Source organism: Budorcas taxicolor, chromosome 1 (assembly GCF_023091745.1).
Source record: "Budorcas taxicolor isolate Tak-1 chromosome 1, Takin1.1, whole genome shotgun sequence".
Taxonomy (NCBI): domain Eukaryota; kingdom Metazoa; phylum Chordata; class Mammalia; order Artiodactyla; family Bovidae; genus Budorcas; species Budorcas taxicolor.
In genome coordinates this window covers 49,578,076-49,601,839 of record NC_068910.1, presented here as the reverse complement: position 1 = coordinate 49,601,839, position 23,764 = coordinate 49,578,076, and the positions used below count along the sequence as shown (strand labels likewise).

Here is a 23,764-nt window from a genome sequence, read left to right as displayed (position 1 = left end):
CCGTAAAAAGAAACTGCCACTACACTCAGCAGCATGTGCTAAACCTCACAGATGTTATGGGTTTTAAAAAGTAATTATTTTTATTTATTTGGCTGTGCTTGGTCTTAGTTGTATCATGCAAACTCTTCGTTGTGTCATGCGAATCTTGGTTGCGGCATGTGGGATCTAGTTCCCTGACCAGGGTTTGAGCCTGGGCCCCCTGCATTGGGAACGTGGAGTCTCAGCCAGCAGCCCACCAGGGCAGTCCCCAGATGTTATACTGAGTGATGTTTAGAACAGGCATAGTAATGCATGGTGATGGAAATCAGAATGGGGTGACCTGTAGCGGGTAGTGATTGGGAGAAGGACAGAGGGATTCTTTGGTTATAGTCACTCTGGGTGGTGACTGCATGGTTGTGTCCACGTGTCCACACTTGTTAAATTCTACACGTCAGATGTGTGTAATTTACTGTATGAGAATTATATTTTAGAAAGGAGCAACAACAACAAAAAACAGATGTAGAATGTTTAGCATAGCACCTGTTCAAAAGAGGACACTCAGAGAACACTCTTTCCTGCCCTGGGTCCTTGTCTTTTTTGTGAGATGAGCCATTCCGCAGTGAGAAGGCTGACAGCTGCCATTTGTTCCTGGGGCTTCCCGGCTCAGTGGTAAAGAATCTGCCTGCCAGTACAGGAGACACAGGAGACTCAGATTTGATCCCTGGGTCAGGAAGACCCCCTGGAGGAGAAAGGCCACCCAGTCCAGTATTCTAGCCTGGAGAATCTCGTGGACAGAGGAACCTGGTGGGCTACAGTCCGTGGGGTCACAGAGAGTCAGACACGACTTTGCGACTGAGCACATGTGCAGTTTACGTTCCGAGAATAACTGGATCGTAATTGTCCAGGTAAAGGATGCTTGAGAGGCACTGTCTTCTGATGGGTCTTTTTCTTCTTTCTCAAGCTCATCCTTGGTTTCTGTCCTTTGCAGGCTACGCAGTTACTGCCGGCCACTTTTCTCACGTGTCCTCCACTGATGTGGTAGGAGGGGCCCCGCAGGATGAAGGCATCGGGAAGGTGAGGAGCAGAGTGTGTGAACTAGCATGGGGCCAGCAGGGGAAGCGCACTGCCTCTTTTTAGAGATGTATCAGCTCACGTTGATGTGGACATGCTGCTGGATAATGGTGACATATTGAATCACCTGTCTTCACTCGGCCTCTTTTGAGAATTTAATTTGACGGCTTCTTCAGAGTGTGAACACTGCTTCCAGACCTCTCTGTCTTCGACATGTTATCATCTGAGAATGTTTTACACGACTGACTCTGTATTATTTGAGAAATGATTAAGGTTGTCCCCTGGCATCATGGCATCCACCAAAGAAATGGTATCTAGTGCTGCCCAACCCCAAATCCTCCCCTTTCCCAAACCCTTTCAAAATTTGCCTTAATGGAGCCAAGTTTAGTCCCAAATATCTCTGGGGATTTCTTTATTTTTAGGCCTAGATTTCCCATATTTTTTGTTTTTCTCCAGTGTTTTAGAACAAGATTGGTTCAGCCCAGAAGGTAGAGTGGGAATATATGGGCCTGTTTCCCTAAATTGTCTGTCCAGAGTGTAGAAAAGACTCCATGTATATAGGGCCGTCAGAATCCCTTTGGGAATCATGGCATCTGTGGGGCCTGGGATATGGAGAACTGTGCTCACTGGATCTTTAGCTCCAGGCTAAAGGAAATCCAGTTGAGTCAGTCTAGATGAATCAGGAATCTGCATTTTAAAGAGCTCTGTAGTTTTCCTGTAGGTAAGACTGAACAGAGGAATGGTCTTTAGTCTTATCCGTAGGGGTGGACCCATGATAGAATCTGGTTGTATCTCCATGGACTTGGAAAAGTGGATTCTGGAGAGGCCCAGATGGACTGAGACCACTGTTAACTGGAGCCTTCAGCTAGGATGTCAGTCTGATCAGCAGATGAGGCGTGACTGCTGGGTGTTCATGAGGGTTATTTTCCCGGATCCTCCTCGGCAGGAGTTAGAAGTTGCCACTCGTGTTTCTGGAGCATGTGCCTCCCTTCCTGTTGACACAGATGTCATTTTCCCTGCAAACGAAGTCAGATAAAAATCCAGGGCCTGAGTACAGGGGAGGTGGACAAATGAACTCTTACAACTTCAAGCAAGGCGTAAGTCTTTCTGAGCCATATGAATTCCTCTACATGATGGAGGGACAGAGCCAAGAGCTGTCCCCATATAGATAATCTCTTCTAGGAGGAGCTGTGTGTGACCAGGCATCTCTGTAGCATTGGCATACGTGCCTGCCTCCCAGTTCACAGCGATACGGATGCCTTGGTGGTGACAACAGCGTGTTTTGTTTTATTTTTTTTTTAATCACCAATTGATTTTAAATCACCGGTTGGTTTTAAATCACCAGTCAAGAAAACTTGATCTAATTGTATTGTCTTTTCTTCAGATGGTTGAGATAGCTGTGTAGTCCCTGTCAAGTCTTAGGATGAGAGTGGTACTTAAAACTGATAGAACCAGACAGAGGGCATCGTGGATCTAGTTAACAAAGGCAAGCATGAAACTGCTGCTTTCAGCCAGAGCACATGAGAGGCACTGGGGAAACCGGTCATAGTTAGCAAAGCTGGTGGTCGTTCCATATTCCCAGGCACGGGAACGGGTACACACTTGCTTCCCAAGGACCCCAGGATGGATCTCTGGCCTCCAGGATCTTGGCGGTCATCATTTCTGGTGTCAGGGCAAGAAAGCGTTTGCAGTAAGATGGCGATTCCTTACCCCACGGGAGGCTCCCCAGCACCGATTCTTATGGGACATTTGTTCTTCCTTTAAGATGCCACTTGGAAAAGAACTTACATACTCATGTCATTTAGGAAGTTCTGTGCAAATAGTCCTCGCTGTGGTGGAGATTCATCGATGTACATGTCGATGCTAAAGCCTCCAGTAAAGGAATTTGTTTAATTCTGTCATTTCCCAAACCAAACTCATATTTATCCAAGCAGCTATCCTGAAACTAATGTTCTATGGAACCACTTTGGAAAACTGCTTTGTCTAAAATACTCGCATCTACCCCTCTGGCTCACACAGTCGGCCCTCCGTATCTGTGTTTCCACACCTGTGGTTTCAACCAACCGTGAATGAAAATAGGAAAAAAAAAACTAGGAATTTCCGAAAAGCGAAACTTGATTTTGCTGTACAAATGTATTTATACATTGTATTTGCAACTATTTACATAGTATTTATATTGTATTAGATATTCTAGGTACTGTAGAGATGACTACATAGGTTATATGCAAACACTATGCTGTTTTATATACAAGGCTTGAGCATCTATGGATTTTGCTATCCCAGGGGTTCTGGGCCCCATTTACTGACACCAAGGGCTGACTTTATTGTGACACCTGCTAAGGCCCTAACTAACTGGAGTGAAGGAAATGTATCAAGGAAGAAATATTTCTCCCAGGAGTTGATTTTTTGGTAGCAATTTGGAAGCTCCTCGGGTCTTACTAGGCACAGCCTCCGTAAATGATGTGGTTCAGGAGGCATGGGGGTGATTTCTGCCTCAGGATTAAAGGACACTTTCTTTGTAAAGGGTAAAGTAACTTGTCATCAGCTAGTGTAGGCAAACTTGTGTGTCTGTTCAGGCCTTTAAATAGGACCCCCAAGAGAATGCTGATAAATATCTGGTCATTGGACACATCTTACCTAGATTCTTTTTCCTTCCATAGGTTTATATTTTTAGAGCTGACCGAAGATCAGGCACCTTAATTAAGATTTTTCAAGCTTCAGGTAAAAAGGTGAGATCCTTGGTATTAGTGTCTTTTTGTTTGTTCGTGAGGTATCATCATGTGGGAATCAGTTCTTATGTAGAAAGTTGGCTTAAAGGCCTGTCTGTGCCCTGCATTTACATGTTGGTTCTACTGCATGTTGGAGCCTTGACCTTCTCAGCATCGTGTGTGACCTGCAGAATCCTGGATTCATGTGTGTTGTAGAGACAGGTAGTAAGATGAGTTTGTACATGACCAAATTATAGCACAGAAGTCTTAAAGGTTGTCTATGGTTCAGATACTCCTCAGGAGGACTGTGTGCCCTGTTTCTCTCTGCCTTTATCTCTCTGCCTCTCTGTCCCTCTCTGTCTGCCTTTCTCCCAACTCCAGAAAGATCACGCATTGTTGAGTACAGATATATGGCCGATTATCTTCAGACGAGGCCTGCACACAAATGGTTCTCCCTCTCCCTTATCTCATCAACCCAAAGCTGCCCCTCCTTCTCACATCCTGAGCCCTCTGCCCTCATTGCCATAGGGACCGTTGCCCCACAAAAACCAAACAAAGATCACCCGGTTCCTTTTAGGACTTTGAAATAGAAATAGCTGGGGAAGGCTGCCCTGAAATTAGTCCTGGCAAGGTTTATCTGCCTGTGTCATCTTGTTATCCTTACCCTCTTGCTAATTCTCTCCCCACTTCCTGTAAGTTTCCATTATATTGTACCATGTTCTGAAATTAAGCCAGGTAGAGATTCCTTTGATCAACAAGTACCATTTCTCATGGGCTTATCAGTGGTGCACACCTTAGCCTGGCTTCGGCTGGCAGGATTGTTTGGTGAGACTGGCTGCACTAAGAGGAGGCAAGTTCAGGCAGGGAGTGAAGGGGGAGATTTGGCGGCTTGTCTTGGTGGAGGCCTTAGTGAGCTCCGGGAAGAAGCACAGAATACCTGGGACTTGGGAGGGAGATTTGAGGAGGTAGGTAGAATCACCTTTTGACATTCCTATCATTACCCTAAGAAAAGTCGGGAGGGGGCGCGTGGAAGATGACTGTTTCCTTCCTGGGTGGGCCACACGCCCCAGTTCCGGTCCCGCTGTGTCTCACCTGCCTCCTGCCAGCCTGGCACCGTCGCACATTGTTCTGCTGGGGAATCATATTCTGAGTTCCAAAAGTCCCACTCACAAGTAGAGCTTTTTTTAATGTTTGCAGTTTTAACAGCCTTCATGTGTATTCTTAGTATATAACTGTCATAACCTTTTCAATAAAACGTACATCACCCGACCCGGTTCTGTGAGCTTTTCCCTGAGAGCAGCGCTGCCTTCCCCCGGGAACTATGCTGGCCTGTGTTATTTTAACATTTCCAAAACCCCAAAGCAACAACACTGGAAAAAGTCTGTGAGTGATTCTGCAAAAAAAAAAGGATTTCCAAGCACCTCTAAAGTTAGAAAAGACATAACCCCCATGCCATTTCTGAGAAAAAGAGTTCCAAAGAGCAAGTAGGGGTAAATGTAGCCTAACGTTTTAGTTCTTTCTCCAAAAAAATCAGTGGGTGAGTTTTCCTGTGGAAAACCCTCCCTCCCTTTCCTCCCCTTCCAGTACGCTGGGCTTGAAAGCATGAAATTAAGGATTCCTTCTCCCCCCACACCCCGCCCCAGGTTTATTGAATGTGACTGATGTATAACACTTTAAAGGTGTACAGCATGACTTGATACACATATATATTGTGAAATGATGATCACGCTGAGGTTTGTTAGCACATCTCTCATCTTAGATAACTACTGTCTTTTAAGGACTCTTTAAAGTGAGTTGTGGGCCTTGAACCCCCTCCCCTGTCACCCCGTTTTTAGAGTGTCTTCAGGTTCAGCGGTCACTGTGCCTCCCCTCTGCTCCCTGTGTCCCCACCTCCGCTGCCTGCGTCCAGGACACACCCAGCTGATGCCGGTCGTCCTGGAGTAACCAGCCGTCCATAATTGTGCCCTTTCTCCTGCTCAGAACCCTCCTGGTTTGCATGATAGCTGTCATGGCTGCCCATCTCTGCCTGAGTTGTGGGCAGGTTTGGGGGAGCAGATTTGAGAGTGGTGGCATGAAAGGGAAACTTCCCGAGGATGTGATGATGTGGGTTGCAGCACAGACCAGCAGATCAGCTCGAGTGTCCTCATTCTGACACAGCGGGGCTTCCTGAGGAGGGGGCCAAGGGCCAGCTATCTCCCCTCCCAGCTACAGAGCCGCTGTTCATTTCCCTCCAGGCTCTCCTCGTCCTCTCCTTGAATTGTGGTGGCATCCATCCTTCATTGTGCCCTCTTGTTTCACCATCTTCCAGCTTTACCCACGTCATCATCTTGCTGATTTTGAAATAGACCATTACTCCCTTTAGATGTCTTATTCTGCTTTTGTCAAAAGAAATGAGAAATTCTTGTCCCTCTGACTTCTCCATTATTACAGCGGGAAAGGACATGACCCCAGACTTTCAAAGGATGTCTTTGCATTACCCCTGTGTCTGGAGCCACGCTTAAAGGAAGGTTCTGACTCAGGAAACCCCCGGTCCACTTCTGCTTTTGTGTGACCAGAATCTGGTCAGAGTTCTGTCTCCTGGCCTCACCGTAAGAGAGACAAAACCCCAAAGGGTTCTGGTCTTCACTGGTTGACATCCTTTGTAAGGTGCACGTAAGAAATCACCAAGACACGTGCAGTTCTGTTGGTAATAGAGACATGTGCGTGCACGCTCAGTCACTTAAATAGTGTCCGACTCTTTGTGACCCCATGGACTGTAGCCCGTTGGGCTCCTCTGTCCATAGAATTGTCCAGACAAGAACACAGGCGTGGATTGCCATGCTCTTCTCCAGGGGATCTTCCCCAACCAGGGACTGAACCCGCGTCTCTTACGTCTCCTGTATTGGCAGGCGGGTTCCTTACCACTACCGCCACCTGTATCCCCATGTTTCCAGGTTGTTGGGAGAGCTCTGATCTGGGAACACTCACCCCAAAGCATGTCATTGCCATATCCAAGTTTTATTGCGTTAATTGAGCATGTGAAGTGTTTATATGTCAAAACTTAGATAGGAAACTTCATGTACAGGGATTTCTGATTGAACACTGACGAAGATGCCAAGTTAAATAGTCCATTGGAATGAAACAAATAGTTCCCCTGGGACTCAGCCAGAGAGAACTGCCAGCAACTTCGGTCTTCATGGCCTTGCCTGAGTCTTAGTGGTTTCTTTTATGACAGTCGAGATAGGGATATTGGCAAGGCCACTGAATTGGTGACCATCAACTGGTTTCTGCCCCCACCTCCATGATTCTGAGACTTCCCCATGCTCTTCTCCCTTGGGAATGGGTGAGTGGGAGTGGGTGGAAGTGGCATTGACACATGACTGGGGAGGGACTTCTGAGTCCTGTCCCAGGCCGAGTTGCAGGAAATGGACCAAAGTACCCTCCACCTCTCTCAAACTCCCCTGGGTTAACTGCCAACAAACAGCAAAAGAAAATGCTTGTTCATGTCTGTAAAACCAGAGCCCTTTTACTTGAAAACATTTTTTTTAAAAGGATAGCTTTTTTTTTTTTTTTTTAATTAAAAACAGAGGTCACAGCCCTTGGAAAGGACACAGCCTACAAAAATTTTCATTTGGCCTGCATGTTATGTTTATTTATTGTTTTTAATATGAATTAGTTGTCAGCATTTTAAAAATAGGCTATTCAAATAAAATTTTAGAGCTTTGGTTTCTCTTAAAGGATGAGACAGCCGGCCTTTTCTGGGTCAGTCAGGAGTTGACTTCCCCTGGGTGGAAGTTGCTCCTTTCACTGGGCCTGGGGACTCTGATTTGCCACAGTCTCCACCACCCTCTGTTTCTTAGACAAATGAGCCGAGCGTCACTTGTCACCTGTCAGCGTGCCTGTGCTATCATTTGCTTTTCTCTTACACCTATTATATCACCTGTCTGGATCCCATTGGCTTTTGTGTTTGAGACCCCTGATTTAAAATAACAGGACCTGAGTCAGAGAAAGACAGATATTGCATTATATCATGTATATGTGGAATCTAAAAAAAGTGATGCAGATGAACTTGTTTACAGAGTAGAAACAGACTCACAGACTTAGAAAACAAACTTACTGTTACTGGAGGGGGAGGCGGAGAGGGATAAATTAGGAGTTTGAGCTTAACATATGCACACTACTATATATCAACTAGATAAGCAACAAGGACCTGCTGTATACACAGCACAGGGAACTATATTCAGTATCTTGTAATGACCTGTAATGGGAAAGAATCTGAACAATCCATCACTGAATCACTTTGCTGTACACCTGAAACTAAACACTGTATGTCAACTATACCTCAATTTAAAAAATGGTAAAAAAATAATAATAATAATAACAGGTACTGGATAGAGCTATGATTAAGCCAGTATAACCTGGCTGTATTCCCTCACTCATCAAATAATCTTATGAGCTGTGCATTCTTCTATTACTTCAGCACGCACCTTCCTAGCCAGTCTTCAGTTCTGCCCAGGACTGGGTGAGGGTAACCTGTTTCCCATGTAACAGTTTATTTTCATGCCTGCCTTCTGTTGTGAAATTCCATATTCCTAACTTGCTTGGCCTTGTCAAATGTCTGATATATGAGGCACTTTTATTATGGTTATAACCTATGTCTGCAGCCTTAGCTTGCATTTGTAAAAGCAGAACCTCGTGCTCCAGGGATTGGTCCATTTGTTTCCTCTTTGGTGGGGCTCCAAGTCAGTGGCACGGGTCTCCCATTGACTGGGGTCTCCACACGGCTGCCAGGAGGCGTGGGGAGTTGGGATCCACTGTTGCCCGAGCGCTCTTGCTTCCCGGGCAGCACAGCTAGCGCAGCCTCTGCGGGGCTCAGGAGCAGATGCTCGTCGGGCTGGGGGCTGGAGGGCGGCGGGGGCCCCGTGTGTGAGGGCAGACACTGAACGCTTTGTTGCAACTCGACTTGGTTGCAGATGGGCTCTTACTTCGGCTCCTCCTTATGCGCAGTTGACCTGAACACAGATGGCCTCTCCGACCTGTTGGTGGGGGCCCCCATGTTTTCTGAGATCAGGGATGAAGGGCAGGTCACCGTCTACATCAACAAAGGAAACGTGAGTACAGAGCTGGGCAAGGTGTGGACGGGGTGAGGGAAAGAGACATTGCCCTGAGGAGTAGTGACTGAGGCCCATCACCCAGAGGAGGTGAGCAGACTTGCTTCCTACCTTTAGAAAGCTCCATGTTCATCTATGGAAAGCTATATGCAGTGTGATGACTGCAGATATACAGGGGTCCAGAAATATCCAAATGACTAGCATTGAGTGCTCCTCATGTACCAGGAGCTGTTTCTCTTGCTCCCTGTGAATGATCTCAATGACATATGCACATTTTTTCAGGGGGGTCCCAATTTTTCAGGTGAAAAAACTGAGGCTCAGATAGGTGAAGTCACCTGCCCCAAATCACACAGGTAAAAAGCGGTGGGGCTGAGATTTGAAACGTAGGCAAACTGACTTTGGAGTTAGCATGCCTCATCTCTAGGTTATGCCACCTCCCTGAGAATATGTACACAGAGAAGCCTTCTCAGGGGACATGATGGCTGGAAGGAACCTTGAAGAAGAATAGGAGTTAGACAGACAGGTGGGAGTGGGCTGGGAGCTGGGCAACGTAGATTGAGGTGTCAGGCAGTGGGACCACAGTTCAGCATGGTGGGACTTGGAGGGGGGTTTATTAAGTGGGGACCAGCACAGTGGCCACGGGCTGTAGTCATGACGTCCCTTAATCTGGAGAACTGGGAAAAGAACATAGTTGCGTCAGAAAGATGTCTCTGCAGCACAGTGGAGGGTGGGTGGGGGCAGAAGCTGAGGGACTACAGTGTACCCGTGGGAGCAAAGAGACCAAAAAGAAGGCAGAATCTTTTCAGGATCTAGAAGAAAGAGTATTCAACACAAGGGAAATGGTTCAATGAAAAAATTCTGTAACCACCAGCCTTTTAGCTAACTTGAGAAAATGCTTATGAGATAATCAATGGCAAAGCAGGATTAAAAACTGCATATACAATCAACCTTTAAAAATATACAAAATACATAAAGTTAGTAACAAATTGCTCTGGGTGGTGGTGCTTGGGTAGATATTTAGTTTTATCTTTTTATACATAGTGAGAATATAATTCTTTCATAATCAAAGAAGTTAGTAAAAGTGTACTTTTAAGCTGTGACCAAGATGTTAAGTTAGTTAAGTTATCCTCATTGGGAGGGGGTGGTGGTATTTAGCTATAGCTAGGTGGGCAGATGCCAGAAAGAAAGGTCAGTGATTTAAAGAGGAGCCAGGGGATATTAGAGCCTTGGACTTTCTTGGATGTTTGCAAGCTCTTTGGGGAGATGCCTCCTGGTACCTGTTGCGATGGCACCTGCTTCTATACTGACCTTCCAGGAAGGGAGACAGGGCAGGAAGGGGAGAAGGGAGGCAGTCATCATGGAGATGAGAACAGTCAGCATTCAGTGGCTGCCGGCCACCGTTTGTTTGCAGAAGACTGACTCGATGTTTGCATGGGTGTGAACTTGTCAGGCAATAAGGTGACCAGCCCATCAGCCCCGGGGCATGCGATCTATGAGCAGGATCATTCCCCAGACCTTCTGCAGGCATATGGCACCCACACAACCTATGGCCAACCAATGTCTCTTAATGCCTTGGGATTACCAGAGTACCTGCTGCTGCTGCTAAGTCACTTCAGTCGTGTCCGACTCTGTGTGACCCCATAGATGGCAGCCCACCAGGCTCCCCCGTCCGTGGGATTCTCCAGGCAAGAACACTGGAGTGGGTTGCCATTTCCTTCTGTTGAACTTCATCCTATGTGATGAAAGGTTTCAGGGCAGTATGGAGCAGTGGGAAAAAATGGTGACTTGCCCTTGAATGTTGGTGTTCCCACGTACACACATAGCCTGTGTGATGTGGACAAATAGCTTGAAATCAGCGGCTCAGTTTGCTCATCTATGAAGTGGGCAGAGTCATAAGGTCTTCCATATACAGTAACTATGTGATTTAAATGAGGGTGTGAAGCTACAGTGGCTGGTACATGCCAGGAATCAGTGTTTCTCCTCTTCACCATGCTGATGGGAGGAAATCGACACATATTTGTGTTGTGAGGTGGGGGTTTCACTGACTTAAGAAATCATCACATGTTTATTTTTTGAAAGGTGTTTGTATATAATGGAAAAAAAAGATTTAGTCGTAACAAAAGCTTTGGGATGGCTTGTGGGTATACCGTGGCTCTGAGTGGCTCTACCCAGGAGCAGGGTTAGACGTTCTTGTGGCTCAAAACATTCGAGTGTGCGTTAACACTCTGATGGTCACGTGTCAGCGATTTGGGGGCAGGGTGGGTGTGGCCTTGACTGCCTCCATCACCACTGACCCTGCCCTCTGTTGGTTGGTGTTTGCTCAAGAAACACAACCCAGATATGAAAACGGGCATGGTTTTGTGTCCTGTTAACACCGCTTTCACCCCTTAACCCAAAAACTGGCTGTCAGTTTTTCTGAATCATGAGTCCCTCTGTCAAGATCACTAATACATGCATCCTGCGAAACAGCTTTATAAACGTGTACCAAAGGCACAGGAGATCAGAAATGAAAATATGTATTCCTTTAAAACAACTTTGGGGATACTGTGGGGAGAGGAGACCGTGAGGACAGGCAGGTAGGCAGGTAGATAGGTTGGTGGAGAGTGTTAGGACCGGGAGAGGTTTAGTCATTGGCCAGCAGTATGTCTCCTTCCCTCTAAAATGTGTCTCAGGTGATCAGAGACCCCCATGGTGCCCACATGGAAGGGGCTCCTTTCACCCATGGGTCAGGGGGACGTTGGGTTCCTGGGATTCTGCCCAGGTGTTTCCTGTCCATGGGTGTGCGGCGGGGGAGGGCAGCATTCCCAGCTCTGTTTTTTCATTCTTTTTTTGGTTGTTCGGTTTGTTTTTGTTTTGTTTTCCGTTTTCCCTCCATCCTGTTTCCCAGGGAGTCCTGGAGGAGCAGCTGACCCTGAGCGGAGACGGTGCCTACAATGCACACTTCGGGGAGAGCATCGCCAGCCTGGGCGACCTGGACGATGACGGGTTCCCAGGTCAGTGAGCTGGCTTCTGTCCTCTTACCTGGCCCTGGTGTGGGCGCTCCAGGATCCACCCACCCGAGGGAAGGCCCGTCCATGCACTCGAGGCAGAAAATACCTGTGAGACCATGTTTCCCATGTAGGCACAGGGCTGAGCCCTGACTCTGATGGAGTTTTGCTTCTGTGAAATCCCTCCTCATCAGCTCAGTGCACAGGGGCTTCTGTGGTGGCCACGTCTGAACCATCTTCCTCTCGCCACAAACCCTTCTTGTTTCTGAGCCTCTAATGCTCCACGATGCTCTGAGAGCATGCTGGACTGACTGAAGGTGTGAGTTTTGGGAGGGGTGGAGGTGTGTATGCACGACCCCTGGTTCTGTTTGGCCTGAAGTTCTCTTTTGGTCTGTTCAGGATGTCCTCCCATCGCTGTGTGTGCTGGGTTCAGACATCAGGACTGGTGGGGGCCACGTCACTGGTGGGGAGGGCCGAGGCGGAAGGTGGAAGATGGGCCTCAGGCCAGGCATCCAGGCTCCTTTGAAACCATAATTCCACTGGCCATAGAGGGCCTCATTCAGATATTGGGGACCTCTGCTTGAGGTTGGGTGAGTGATGCCCTTAACCCTTGACTTCCCGTCTACAGACACATGACTTTTGTTAGAAGCAAATTGAAGAAAGGGAGAAAGATCTCAGCCGTGTCTCAAGAGTTGTCAGTTTATGAGAATAACACAGAGATTTTTTTGTTCTTTTTTTTTTTTATAAAGTGAATACTGTTTTATATAATTCCTTTACCCAAGGATAGAGTTGACTTTCTCAGCTATGCAGTAACCATTGTCTATGGAACTCTCTTCTCTGATGGACAGACATTAGGGTGGGTGGTTGATATTCACATTCTTTTATTGCACAAGTTAATAATTTATCTTGTGAAGATGAGGTAGAAATTGTTCTGGTATTAAATTCTTCTCAGCTTCTATAATTTTCTTTCTACTTTTTTTTTTTTCCTGCTGCTAAGAGATTGTGTGCCTAGTTTAATGCCTGAACAAGTAACAATCAAGACCTCTCTAGACATCCTGTGGGAATTAGAGAACCCGCTGTTACATTATTCCACATGGTTTTTCTAATGCAGAGCTGCCTTTCTTCCCCCAGATGTGGCCATTGGCGCACCCAAGGAGGATGACTTTTCGGGAGCAGTGTACATCTATCATGGCGATGCCAGGGGCATGGTCCCTCAGTACTCCATGGTAATTGGCATGAGAATGTCTTGGGCGCTGGTCATACATTCATTCTACAGACACACACAACACCCAACATTGCTCCTACCTTCACCTTCACCCCCTCCAGTGAAGGATGCGAACCACTGATACTGCTTCTTAAATCTGAACATGTTTATAGACTCCCACGTTTGCTCATATCTAGGGAGGCATTCTGCCTATAGAAGATAATATCCAAATTCTTAGCCAGAGTTAGAGAGGCTTATGGAAGAAGAGGAGGCTTGCCTTTTCCGGTTACTGCTTTGTCAACCATCTATGGTGAGCCAACGGATTATCCTGTAAAATATAACCTAGAATGACAATGGTCCATGGAGGAGGGACCTGAAAGCTGTTCACGGGGCTGTTGTTACAACTGGCATTAAAACTGTCAAAGCCCTGGCCTCGTTCCCCTGGACCTGGGAACGTGGAAGTGGTGAGTTCTGTTTTTCTGCTTGAAGTTCAATCTTGCTGATGGTGTCAAGCCTAGCCCCTGGGAAAAAAGGAAGTCACTTTCTGGACAGAAGCATGATCAGGATGTTTGTGGATGTCTGTGTGTAGAGTGGCACAGGCCTGGGTTCTTCTAGCGAGTCAGCAATGGAAAGGGACTGAGCACACGTCGAGAAATTTCCAATCAGCCCATACTGATTTACTGAACGTTTCTTACTTTCTCGCCTCCTTCTACTCAAGCTGACACTTCTCGTCACCAAGAAACTTGCCTCATATCTTGAATATTGGGAAGGAAACCAAACTCTGAACTGAGTCCTCTTCTTAGGAAATGTTCTATAAAATGAAATAGGAGGTATTGAAACCTGTCCATGTATGGAAGTCTCTAGGTAGGAAAAGACTTTACAAGTTGATTTTAAGGGGCAGTACCTACATGTTAAGTTCAGTGTGTCCATTCCTAATTGTGCTTCCTGCAGCAGATAAGAGTCAGCTGATTGAGGGTCAAGGGCTGGTTGGTTGGCTGCCAGTTGAGCCCAGGCTCCCTCTCCTGGGCCCCCTGCTTGGTTCTGTGATTCCAGCAGGAGGCAAGTGCCGAGGGAGGTGCTGGTGAGAGCAGGGATGCTTCCTGAGTGCCTGCTCTGCTGTCTTACCTTCAGTCCTCATCACAGCCGTGTGACGTGGGCACCTCTGTCATCCACCTTTCCTATATGAGGTGACTGTTGCCCAGGGAGGTGAACTGACCTGCCCATCGTCACTAGCTAGGAAGTAGCAACTTGGCCACTGAGACTTTGTCAGTCTAACTCCCAACCCTCTTATTGCAACCACTACCCTCAACTCCACATCAGAAAAAGGAACACTGAGAGAAGCTCTGTTGGAAAACAGAAATAGGGAAGCTTATTTTGCTGGGAGGCATATTTACTCTGAGGGGCCTTCATCTACATGGACCATCCTCTGTGCATTAGAAATGAGTAAGTCCGAGTCTTTGCGACCCCATGGACTGTAGCCTACCAGGCTCCTCCATCCATGGAATTTTCCAGGCAAGCATACTGGAGTGGGTTGCCATTTCCTTCTCCAGGGGATCTTCCCAACCCAGGGATCGAACCAGAGTATCCTGCATTGCAGGCAGACGCTTGACCGTCTGAGCCAGCAATGATTAGGGTGAGAAATGAGTAATGGTGGGAATAAACTCCTAGGGGATTCAGCTGGCTCGGCAGGAGGCACAGGCCTCCGGGGGAAATGTGGGGGCCACACCCAGTCCCCAGGGGCTGCTCTGCTGTGGGTCAGGGGGCTCTGTTCCCACTGTCACAAGCTGAAAGTCATCCAGGGAGTAGCCATCCTTGGGCAGCCATTGAGGTCACTCTCCATGCTTCCTCCTGGAAGCTTGTTGCCGGACCTTGGAAGCTAATTGCACAGAGAGGCGATTATAAGTTGAGAGACCCCGCTTCCCCTCCTCCTGCGGCCCTCCTATGTTTTGTGGTGTTGCTGGGAGGGATCCCTGCAGACAACTGAAGTATACATTTTGTGGTCAGCGCGGATTGTCTTTATAGGAAGCAGGGATCAGCAGCTGGATCCGTCCTGCCTTTGTCAGCACGCAGCCTAGCTCGTTAGCTCTAACAAAGAGAAGTGGTTTGGGGCTCTTTAAAAAAAAAAAAGAGAAGAAAAGAAGCAACCGGTGATTACGCATTTCCAAGCTCCTAATGTATATGTGATAAGTTTCGTGATTTTAAAGGAAGAAAAAAAAATCCTTTAATGCCAGATTGTCCAGGGCCCAGGCTTGGACAGAGCGGGCATTGTGTGGGTGAACTAGAGAAGGAAATCAGAAACAAGTCTGGGCAAGGGGATTGCTTTTCTTTGGCCCAGATTGGTATTATTTCTGCTGGATATATTGTGAGATTGGGGTCTGAAGTTCTTCCATATTACTCTGTAACTCATTCCTCTTCCTCGAGTTGACCATGAAAAGTGTTGATTTTAAGATCCTCCTGTGCCTTTCTCAACTTGAGCCCCCCGGGCATGTCCCGGCGGCCCCTGTGATCTCTCTCCTGCCATCAGGACACCGCATGAAAACCTGGTGAAGCGGAGGTTTCCCAAGGCTCCTGGTTTTCATTTAGAGTTATTAGCACCAAGCGGACTTATCTTCCTGGCTTTATGGCATAATGGCCTGCAGATGTCTGTGGGATAACTTAAGCCTGCATCACCACCCCCAAAAGGACCACCCCTTCACTCTTCCCGGCTTGTCCCAGCCACAGCATACCTCAGAAATGCAAACTCAGGGCAAGCTGCTGCTCACGTCTTTGGACCTCAGAGCGAGATGCTCCGCTTCAAAATGTGGCTTTTAGGAAACACACAGCCGCACATCCCTGTTTGTTTAGATGGAGCCACAGGGGAACGTAGGGCTCTGTCTGTTAGCAAGATACTTTTCTTCAGTGTTTCCTACAGTGCTCTGATTTTTACTTTAACGTTTGCACACTTCCTGTTGGATGGTTTCACTGAGGTGGCAGGAGGAGGGTTGTTTGCAATTACTGGCTGCTGGGGAAGTCCCTGCTATCTCATATGTAGGTCTTATAGAAAACCCTCCCTCCCCAAACTTGTGATTTCTTTGCAGGAAGGAACAGGATAAGGCAAGAAAGTCCCAAGTGAGCCCTGGGTATATATATATATACCTGGTTTTGACATGGAGGCTGCTGTGTGGCATGAATACAAAGCACTTCTCTTACCATCCACAATGAGGGCCTTGGGAGGGAAGCCTCACCAGGGAGACTGTTTATAGAAAGGGAAGAAATAACAGGTCAGATCCCAGAACATGGCACTTTCCTGATTTGGAAAGTTTGGCATCTTTGTGTGGAGCTGTGCCGCACACACATGGATGTATGACAAAGGCTGGGTGTACAATAAATATTCTTGAGCCAGTAGAGCATGTGTTGTGTTAGCACAGGTTGGGCTTGATGACGACGAAGAGATAAATACAGATGCTGGTATGGCCTGCTGGCAGAAGAGCTGTCAATGCTGAATGGTTGGTTGAAGTCTGCCTTTCAGGGCAGCTTCAGCTGATTTTTTTTTTTTTTTTAAATTTCCTTCAGTTTACGAAAGATTCAGGACCATGGAGTTTTAGATTTACTAGGTAGAGCTGTTTCGTCCTGTCTGTGATTCTCAGGAGCCTGAACATCTTCTGGTTGGCTTGATGGAGAGGTGGTTTCCACGTGGTCATCTTTTCTAGGTAGATGTGTTGATTCCTATCCACCTAGGACTGGGCTCACGTGTGCATCTTAGGAGTGTTCCATGTTTAGTACATGTTTAGGTAGAGAGATGTGAGGAAAATGTGTTCTGAGGATTCCAGCCAGCTATACCTGTATAAAAACAAAACAGAACTTCCCTTAGAAATGGCAGTTGACCTTAATCCATTTGGAGCTTCATTCAATACATCAAAACACAAACATGCTCATCTAGGTGGTTTGTTCACCGAGCTTAGAAGAAGTTGTAAAGGGTGACATTTGACTCAGGCAAGTACTAATAAAGGAGTGTGGGGTCTTCAACTGCCTGCTAAAGCCCCCGATCAAATTCAGGCCACATTTTTTTTTTTTTCTTTGACCAACTTCAAGACCAAGTGTCCGAGAGAAGCTGGGCTAAAGCAGTCACGGGTTCTTATTTGTGAGTGTGCTCCTTCCGGTGGCTCAATCTCCCTATTATCTGTTGCAGAAGCTGTTGGGGAGGAAGATAAGTCCGGTGCTGCGGATGTTTGGTCAGTCCATATCGGGAGGCATTGACATGGATGGAAATAGTTATCCTGGTAAGCTATTTTTCTTGAAAGACACATGAGATAAGCCAAGATAACCAGTCTGGTAAGTGTGGTCACATCTATTTAGGCTTAGAAAAATTCACACAAGTAGAACAGGGTGTTTTGCCTGGTGTTTGCTTTTTAAGATGAAAGTAGTGTTAAAATTAATTTTTTTTTCAGTTTTAAAATGATCTGCTCTGAAGGGTTTAAGCACCAGGAGGGTGGATTTTTGTAGTGATTTCCATGGCAGCAAGTCTTTCTGATGAAGACAAAAAGCCCTCTCCACATTCAGAATATAAGGAGTGAAACCTCGTGCTTTCCGTAATATTTGAGCATATTTGGAGGTGTCTTCCTCTTGATGGGAGAGAAGGAACAACCCCCCCCCCCCATCCCCCAAACATACACACACAAGACAAGTATTGAAAGAAACACTTGGAGCAGGAAGAAAACCATGTCCTTCCCCTGACACAGAAAACAGACCTTTGCCATTCAAGGCTGGCTGGCTTATCTTCGGGGTTAATTAATGCCTTGTGGTGGCTGAGGCTAATTGAGTAAAAATGTACGATTTCAAACCCCGATCCTCAGACATATCTGGTTTAGGTGAAATTGACTGGGCAATGGAATAGTGGACCTTTTGCTGTTTGAAGGGGATGGAGTAAGCAAGGTGAGGAAGCAAAGAGAAGACGTGAAAAAAATCCCAAATCATCGTGGAATTCAGAAAAAAAGTCCCTGAAACTGTTGGTCATTGTGCTAGCTTGAGAAAAAGTTTCTTTCCATTTAAAATGCCTCAGAAGGATCTGTGAAAATGAATGAAGTTCTGTATAGGGTACAGAATTTCAGAGTTTCTCACAGACAGGAGTTTTGATCATCCTTGTAAATCTATAGAGCCAGGAGGAGTGGGAACAGAAAAGGGTCAGTTTTGAGGTCTGTTTCCCTGATAGCTTACTTGGTAAAGAATCCACCTGCAATGCAGGAGACCTGAGTTCGATCCCTGGGTTGGAAAAATCCCCTGGAGAAGGGAAGGCTATCTACTCCAGTATTCTGGCTTGGAGAATTCCATGGACTGTATAATCAATGGGGTCGCTAAGAGTCGGACACGACTGAGCGACTTTCACTTCTTCACTTTTCCTTGTAGACCATTGAGAAAGCAGTTCTTATTCTGGGCAATTTGTGGCTGTCCCTAAATAATACTGTCCATTGGTTTAGCAATACTGTCCATTGCTTCTCTGTGCGATGTGCATTATAAAGTTACCCCCATAGGTAGTTAGAGATACAGGTGTCTCCCCTTTTTACAGATAAGGATGCTGAGCCTCAGAGAACTTAGGGTGCCAGAGACCACATTGTAGTGCGAATGAGGACTCAGGCTGCTCCCCTATATTTGCACAGTGAGCAGGTGTGGTCACACTTCACAACACATGTGGATTTCTTACCTTACAGTTTTTCATAAGAGAAATGGCAAGTGCATCAGATTCTTTTATGTTCAAATATCCAGGCAATTAAAAAAAGACTGTTAGAAAATAGCAAAATTAACATGCACACCCAAGGGCAGGGATTTTAGCAGTCCTGCAGTCCATGGATACATTCTTTGTTTTTCCTAATTGAGGGCATTTGTAGATGGAGGGATTCAGATGCTTTTGGGTTAAGATGCTTGGTTCTGTAAGTGGTCATGGGGACTGTAGGGCTGAAGGGTTTTATTATACTTGAGGGGAGAAAAGGCAGAGAACTGTTGCATAAATGCACAGTTCCTAAATTAAAATTATTTAGGAATAAACTTCACCAACTAACACTTGTCTTGGTTTATAGTTGGCCAAATATTTTCATGAGTTTTCTGATTTTCATATCTGATTTAGTGTGTTTAATAACTATTATATTGAGCAGGTGTGTAATAAATGTCTTCTGATTTAAATATTACAAAATGCTTTCAGCTTTTGAAGAAGACATTGGGGATCATTATCTCCATTGTGCAGACAAGGACACAGAGAGTCTCTGTGGTCACGCAGAGGGAGGGGTAGAATGGAGACGGTTCTCATGTTCTGCAAAACCTAGAGCTTCTCCCAGGAGTCATTTGATTCCAAGTGTCCCCCCTCTGAATCCCTGATGTCCAAAAGAAACAATGTGAGCCACTTATGTAATTTAAATCATTCTAGTAGCCACATAAAAAATGATATAAAAAGAAACAGATGAAGTTAATTTTAATAATGTTTTATTTAGCCCCATGTATCAACATATTATCATGTCAGCATACAATCAATGCAAAAATTTTTTATTAGTGAAATAGTTAATATTTTTTAGTATCAAGTCTTTGAAATCAGTTTCTGTCTTACATGCATGTCTCGGTGCAGACCCGAACCCTTTGGGGTCTCAGCTGCCACACCTGGCAGTGGGCTGCCATACATGACAGTGTGGCTCTAGCTCCTCCAAAGACATTACAAGCCCGTGACCTTGAGACTGGCCTCCGTCACATTGGAGCACCTTTACAGCGGGTGGGTGAGATGGGCTTCAGCAAGATTCTAAATCTGTAAACTTGTGGTTTTCAGATGTAACTATTGGAGCCTTCATGTCGGACAGTGTGGTTCTCCTAAGGTGAGATGCTTCTCTCTTTCCTCTCGGTTCTGTGTGGGCGAGGGATGGAATTGGGTTGGGGGGCGGCGCAGGGGATTTATTTATCATCAGTCAGCAATCACTCTGCCCTGTTCCTTGCATGCAGAGGTGCTCGGTAATTGCGACTGCTACCTTTGTTTCCCTGTTCTTGTTATCCTGTATCCCAGGGTTTCCAGCTGGTGGGCCTTGAGTGGCTTACATGTGTGAGGATAGCATCCTTGGAGCTTCTAGGCAGAGGTTTCTGCCTTTTGCCATGAACAACCCTTTCCGTGGATGTGCTATACATAAGCTGTCATTTCCCGTGGGTGCTATGACACTGCCTTGTCCCATCTGTTCATCCCTACCTACAGCCTTCATCTCTACTTCCCCACCTCCTTGTCCCCAGCCCCCCAGGGACTGGGAGCCTCCTGCCCCCTCACTCTTTGGTGCCAGCAGAGGGTGAGGGACTTGAGTTCACTGTGAAGCCCATGCCGTCTGGATCCCTCCTGCAAAAGCCAGTGGGCTGCCGTCCCACCCACGAACCCTCTCCAAGTATTTCTGTCTGTATGAGTCAGAGGAGGCAGAATTACACTTTGGAGTGGGAGCCAACTCTTAGGTTTTGTTAACAACCTGATTGCAGAACTTTCTAAAATAGTCTAGTAGGATCTTAGAGCTGGAAGGGATCCCAGAGGCCATGGAGTTCCACACCCTGGATTCCTCTCATTCAGCAGGGCCTTTCTCTTGAGTCTCTACCTCAGGGCTACACAGCCTCCTCTGGAAGGAGGGACCACCTCAGATGGGGGCTTAGGAACTTCTAAGGGAACCAGTTAACTCTAGGTAATGAAAAACATCAAGTTGTTCAAGTTACTTGCCTTGTGCACACTTACCCACAAAGGCTATTTGCAGGCTTTGTCAAATTGGCAGTAGCCAGAACTGTCTTTCAGAAAATCCATGGATGATTTACATTTTCAAGATTGAGTGTAATGTTACTGAGCCAGAAGTGACTCTGTTACTCCAGAGATTCTGATACTTTTAAAATCCATGACTCCTTTATTGAGCACTGCAATAGGCAGAAAATTGTGGGGAAACGTAACATTTAAGGCATTCTGAATCAAGTGGATTTGTTAGACCAAGCCATAAATACATCACAAAACATCATCAATATAATACAGTATGTGGCAGGTGCTATGTGAACAGTATAGATGGTACATAGTCTAAAGATTTAGAAAAGATGGTAACTACTCTAAGAATGGTCTAAACAGAGACTTGGATTATATTTTCTTATCAGATACCTAGCCTTAAGGGCCTTTAGCTTTCAAGTTTTTTTCCTTTTCATTCTTTCTTTCTTTAATTCCTGAGAGTTAATTTAAGATGGCCAATCATGTTGGAAAGAAATGAATAAATTTAATATGGCATCCCCCCCCCCCCCCCACCTGCCCCAAATATTACATTGTTGAAGAGGCAGAATAGTCTTGAGATTGAGAGTGGAAACTCTGGGGCCAGGTGGCCTGGGTTCAACCCTAACTCTGCCCTTAAGAGGTGAGTTTCCTGAGCAAGGCTGGTAACCTCTGTTTCAGGATGGTCACCTGTTAAAAAGGCAATCGTGCTCACCTCACTGAATATCCTAAGTTTTTATGAGAGCTCAATGAGCTAGAACAGTGCCTGGTTTAAGTGTTCAATTTTATGCTTATGCTCAGTCATGTTTTACTCCTTGTGACCCTTGGAGCAGGCCGGGCTCCTCTGTCCATGGGATTCTCCAGGCAAGAATACTGGAGTGGGTTGCCATTTCCTCCTCCAGGGGGATGGATCCTTTACTTTCCATAGGGTTGGATTTCTCCTTTATCACCCTATTCTCTGCATTGGCATTTTCTCAGGTGGAACAGCTTTCATGGCTACAGATGGTTGTGGTTGGACTTGAGAGACCAAAGCTCCAGCTGGTGGCCTCACAAAGTCATTTTCCTTGTGCTCACTCTTCCAAGCAGTGTGCTCTGGCTTCTCAGGATTCCCCTTGAATAAAACACATTCCCCGGCTGCTGTTAGTGGAAACCAGGCCCTCTACAAACCAGGAGCTTCTGGCTTAAGGCATATCTTATGGGTTCTGCTTTTTCATCATCCTTGTATTTTATAAGCTTACAGCTGTGAGCTCTAACCCAGAGGGGCTTGTCTTCTTCTGTCGTCTTTTGTGAGGGACAACGCTCTCCAGGGATTTCCTCACACGTAGGTGTTACCCATGGATGGGAGACCCCAGACCCTAGCCTGGCATGGAGGGTAGAATCGGATGAGGTTGATGAACTCTAACAGGGACGGATGTAGAGTCCACAGAGGAGAACAGCTAGGAGCATTTGGAGAGAGGAGACTTCAGGACCAGAGCCGGGATTACTGGCTCGGACGAGGAGGTCTGCAGACGGCCGTGACAACCATGCCAGGGGTGCCTGGGGGTCCCGAGCTCACGGTGACCCATTCCCTCGTTCATCTGCCCCTGTGCATTGGCCTGTTGAGAAGCAGCTGGGTGTCAGATTGGGATGTACTTCATTGTTGTTCAGTGGCCAAGTCATGTCTAACTCTTTACAATCCCATAGACTGCAGCACACCAGGCTTCCCTGTCCTTTGCTATCATTCATGTCCATTGAGTCAGTGATGCCATCCAACCATCTCATCCTCTGTTGCCACCTTCTCCTCTTGCCCTCAATCTTTCCCAGCATCAGGGTCTTTTCCAGTTAGTCGACTGTTTGCATCAGGTGGCCGAAAGTATTGGAGCCTCAGCTTCAGCATCAGTCCTTCCAATGAGTATTCAGGGTTGATTTCCTTTAAGATTGACTGGTTTCATCTTTTTGGATCGAACCAGTGCCTCCTGCACTGGCAGGCAGACTCTCTGCCCCTGAGCCACTAGGGAAGCCCTGGCTGTACTGTGGAGAGCAGCCAGCACAGTTAATAATCAGAGAGCTGTCGTTTGATAAGTGCCTACCTGTGCCCGGCACTGTCTAAGCCCTGGTGTGTAGTAACTTCACTCTTGTTGCTTTTTACATTGCGGTATAATCTGCATACAATTTAGGCAGGTGCTTGATCAGTCTTGCCCAGTGTGTACACCCGTGTAACTTCTGCCCCCATCCAGATGAAGAGCGTTTCTGTCACTCCAAGAAGCGTCCTCTTGCCTCTCTCTAGTCACACCCCTCTCCTGGCAGACGACTGCTCTTCTGGTTTCTGTCCCCCTGGATCAGTTCTAGAATTTCCTATAAATCGAGCTCGAGTGTGTGCACCCTTTGGTTTCTGGCTTTTTGCACTCAGTGTGATGTTTTTGAGACGCAGCTGTATTGTGTGATGTGCAGTTTTTTCCTGGTACCGAGTGGTGTTCCATTGACTGAGTAGACTGCAATTGTTTGTCTGTTTTTGGAAGAATATATCTGAACTCTTTTTTAAAAATTTCATTGTTTGGCCACACTTTCTTGGCTTCTGGGATTTTAGTTCCTCAACTAGGGATCGAACCCGTGTCCTTGGCAGTGAGAGTGTGAAGTACTAACAACTGGACCACCAGGGACTCCCCTGCGTTTTAACCCTTAGTCTTCTTAATAACTCCATGACAGAGATATGGTGATTAGGAGCCTCATTTTAGGGGTGAGGAAACCAAATGACCTGGAGGTTTTATCAGTTTAAAAGAGGAGGGATTCTAGGTTGCAGTAAATGCCTTGAGGACAGTAGAGCAGGGTTGCCCTGTCAGAGGGGCGAGTGCCACGCTCAGCAGAGGCCGGGGAGGGTGAGTGGGGTCGCAGGTGGCGGTGAGGGCAGTGGCGCCCTTGCTGTGGCAGGTCTGCAGAAGTTGGCGGCCCAAGTCAGATGGCCGTGGGTGGGTGAGAGGAGGAGAAGCAGGAAAACAGTACATCTTACCTTCTTTCCAGAAGCT

The 23,764-nt window shown here is 46.6% G+C and overlaps 1 protein-coding gene across 1 annotated transcript in view; it reads left to right on the top strand.

The window, feature by feature from the left end:
- The window catches only part of ITGA9 (integrin subunit alpha 9), a 367,242-nt gene that overhangs the window by 58,582 nt on the left and 284,896 nt on the right, over window positions 1-23,764 (top strand). The window contains exons 7-13 of the mRNA XM_052639038.1: window positions 968-1,053; window positions 3,711-3,779; window positions 8,711-8,848; window positions 11,736-11,841; window positions 12,967-13,061; window positions 17,208-17,298; window positions 19,824-19,869. Of these exons, the coding sequence (XP_052494998.1) occupies window positions 968-1,053; window positions 3,711-3,779; window positions 8,711-8,848; window positions 11,736-11,841; window positions 12,967-13,061; window positions 17,208-17,298; window positions 19,824-19,869 (631 nt within the window). The remainder of the gene's footprint in view (window positions 1-967; window positions 1,054-3,710; window positions 3,780-8,710; window positions 8,849-11,735; window positions 11,842-12,966; window positions 13,062-17,207; window positions 17,299-19,823; window positions 19,870-23,764) is intronic.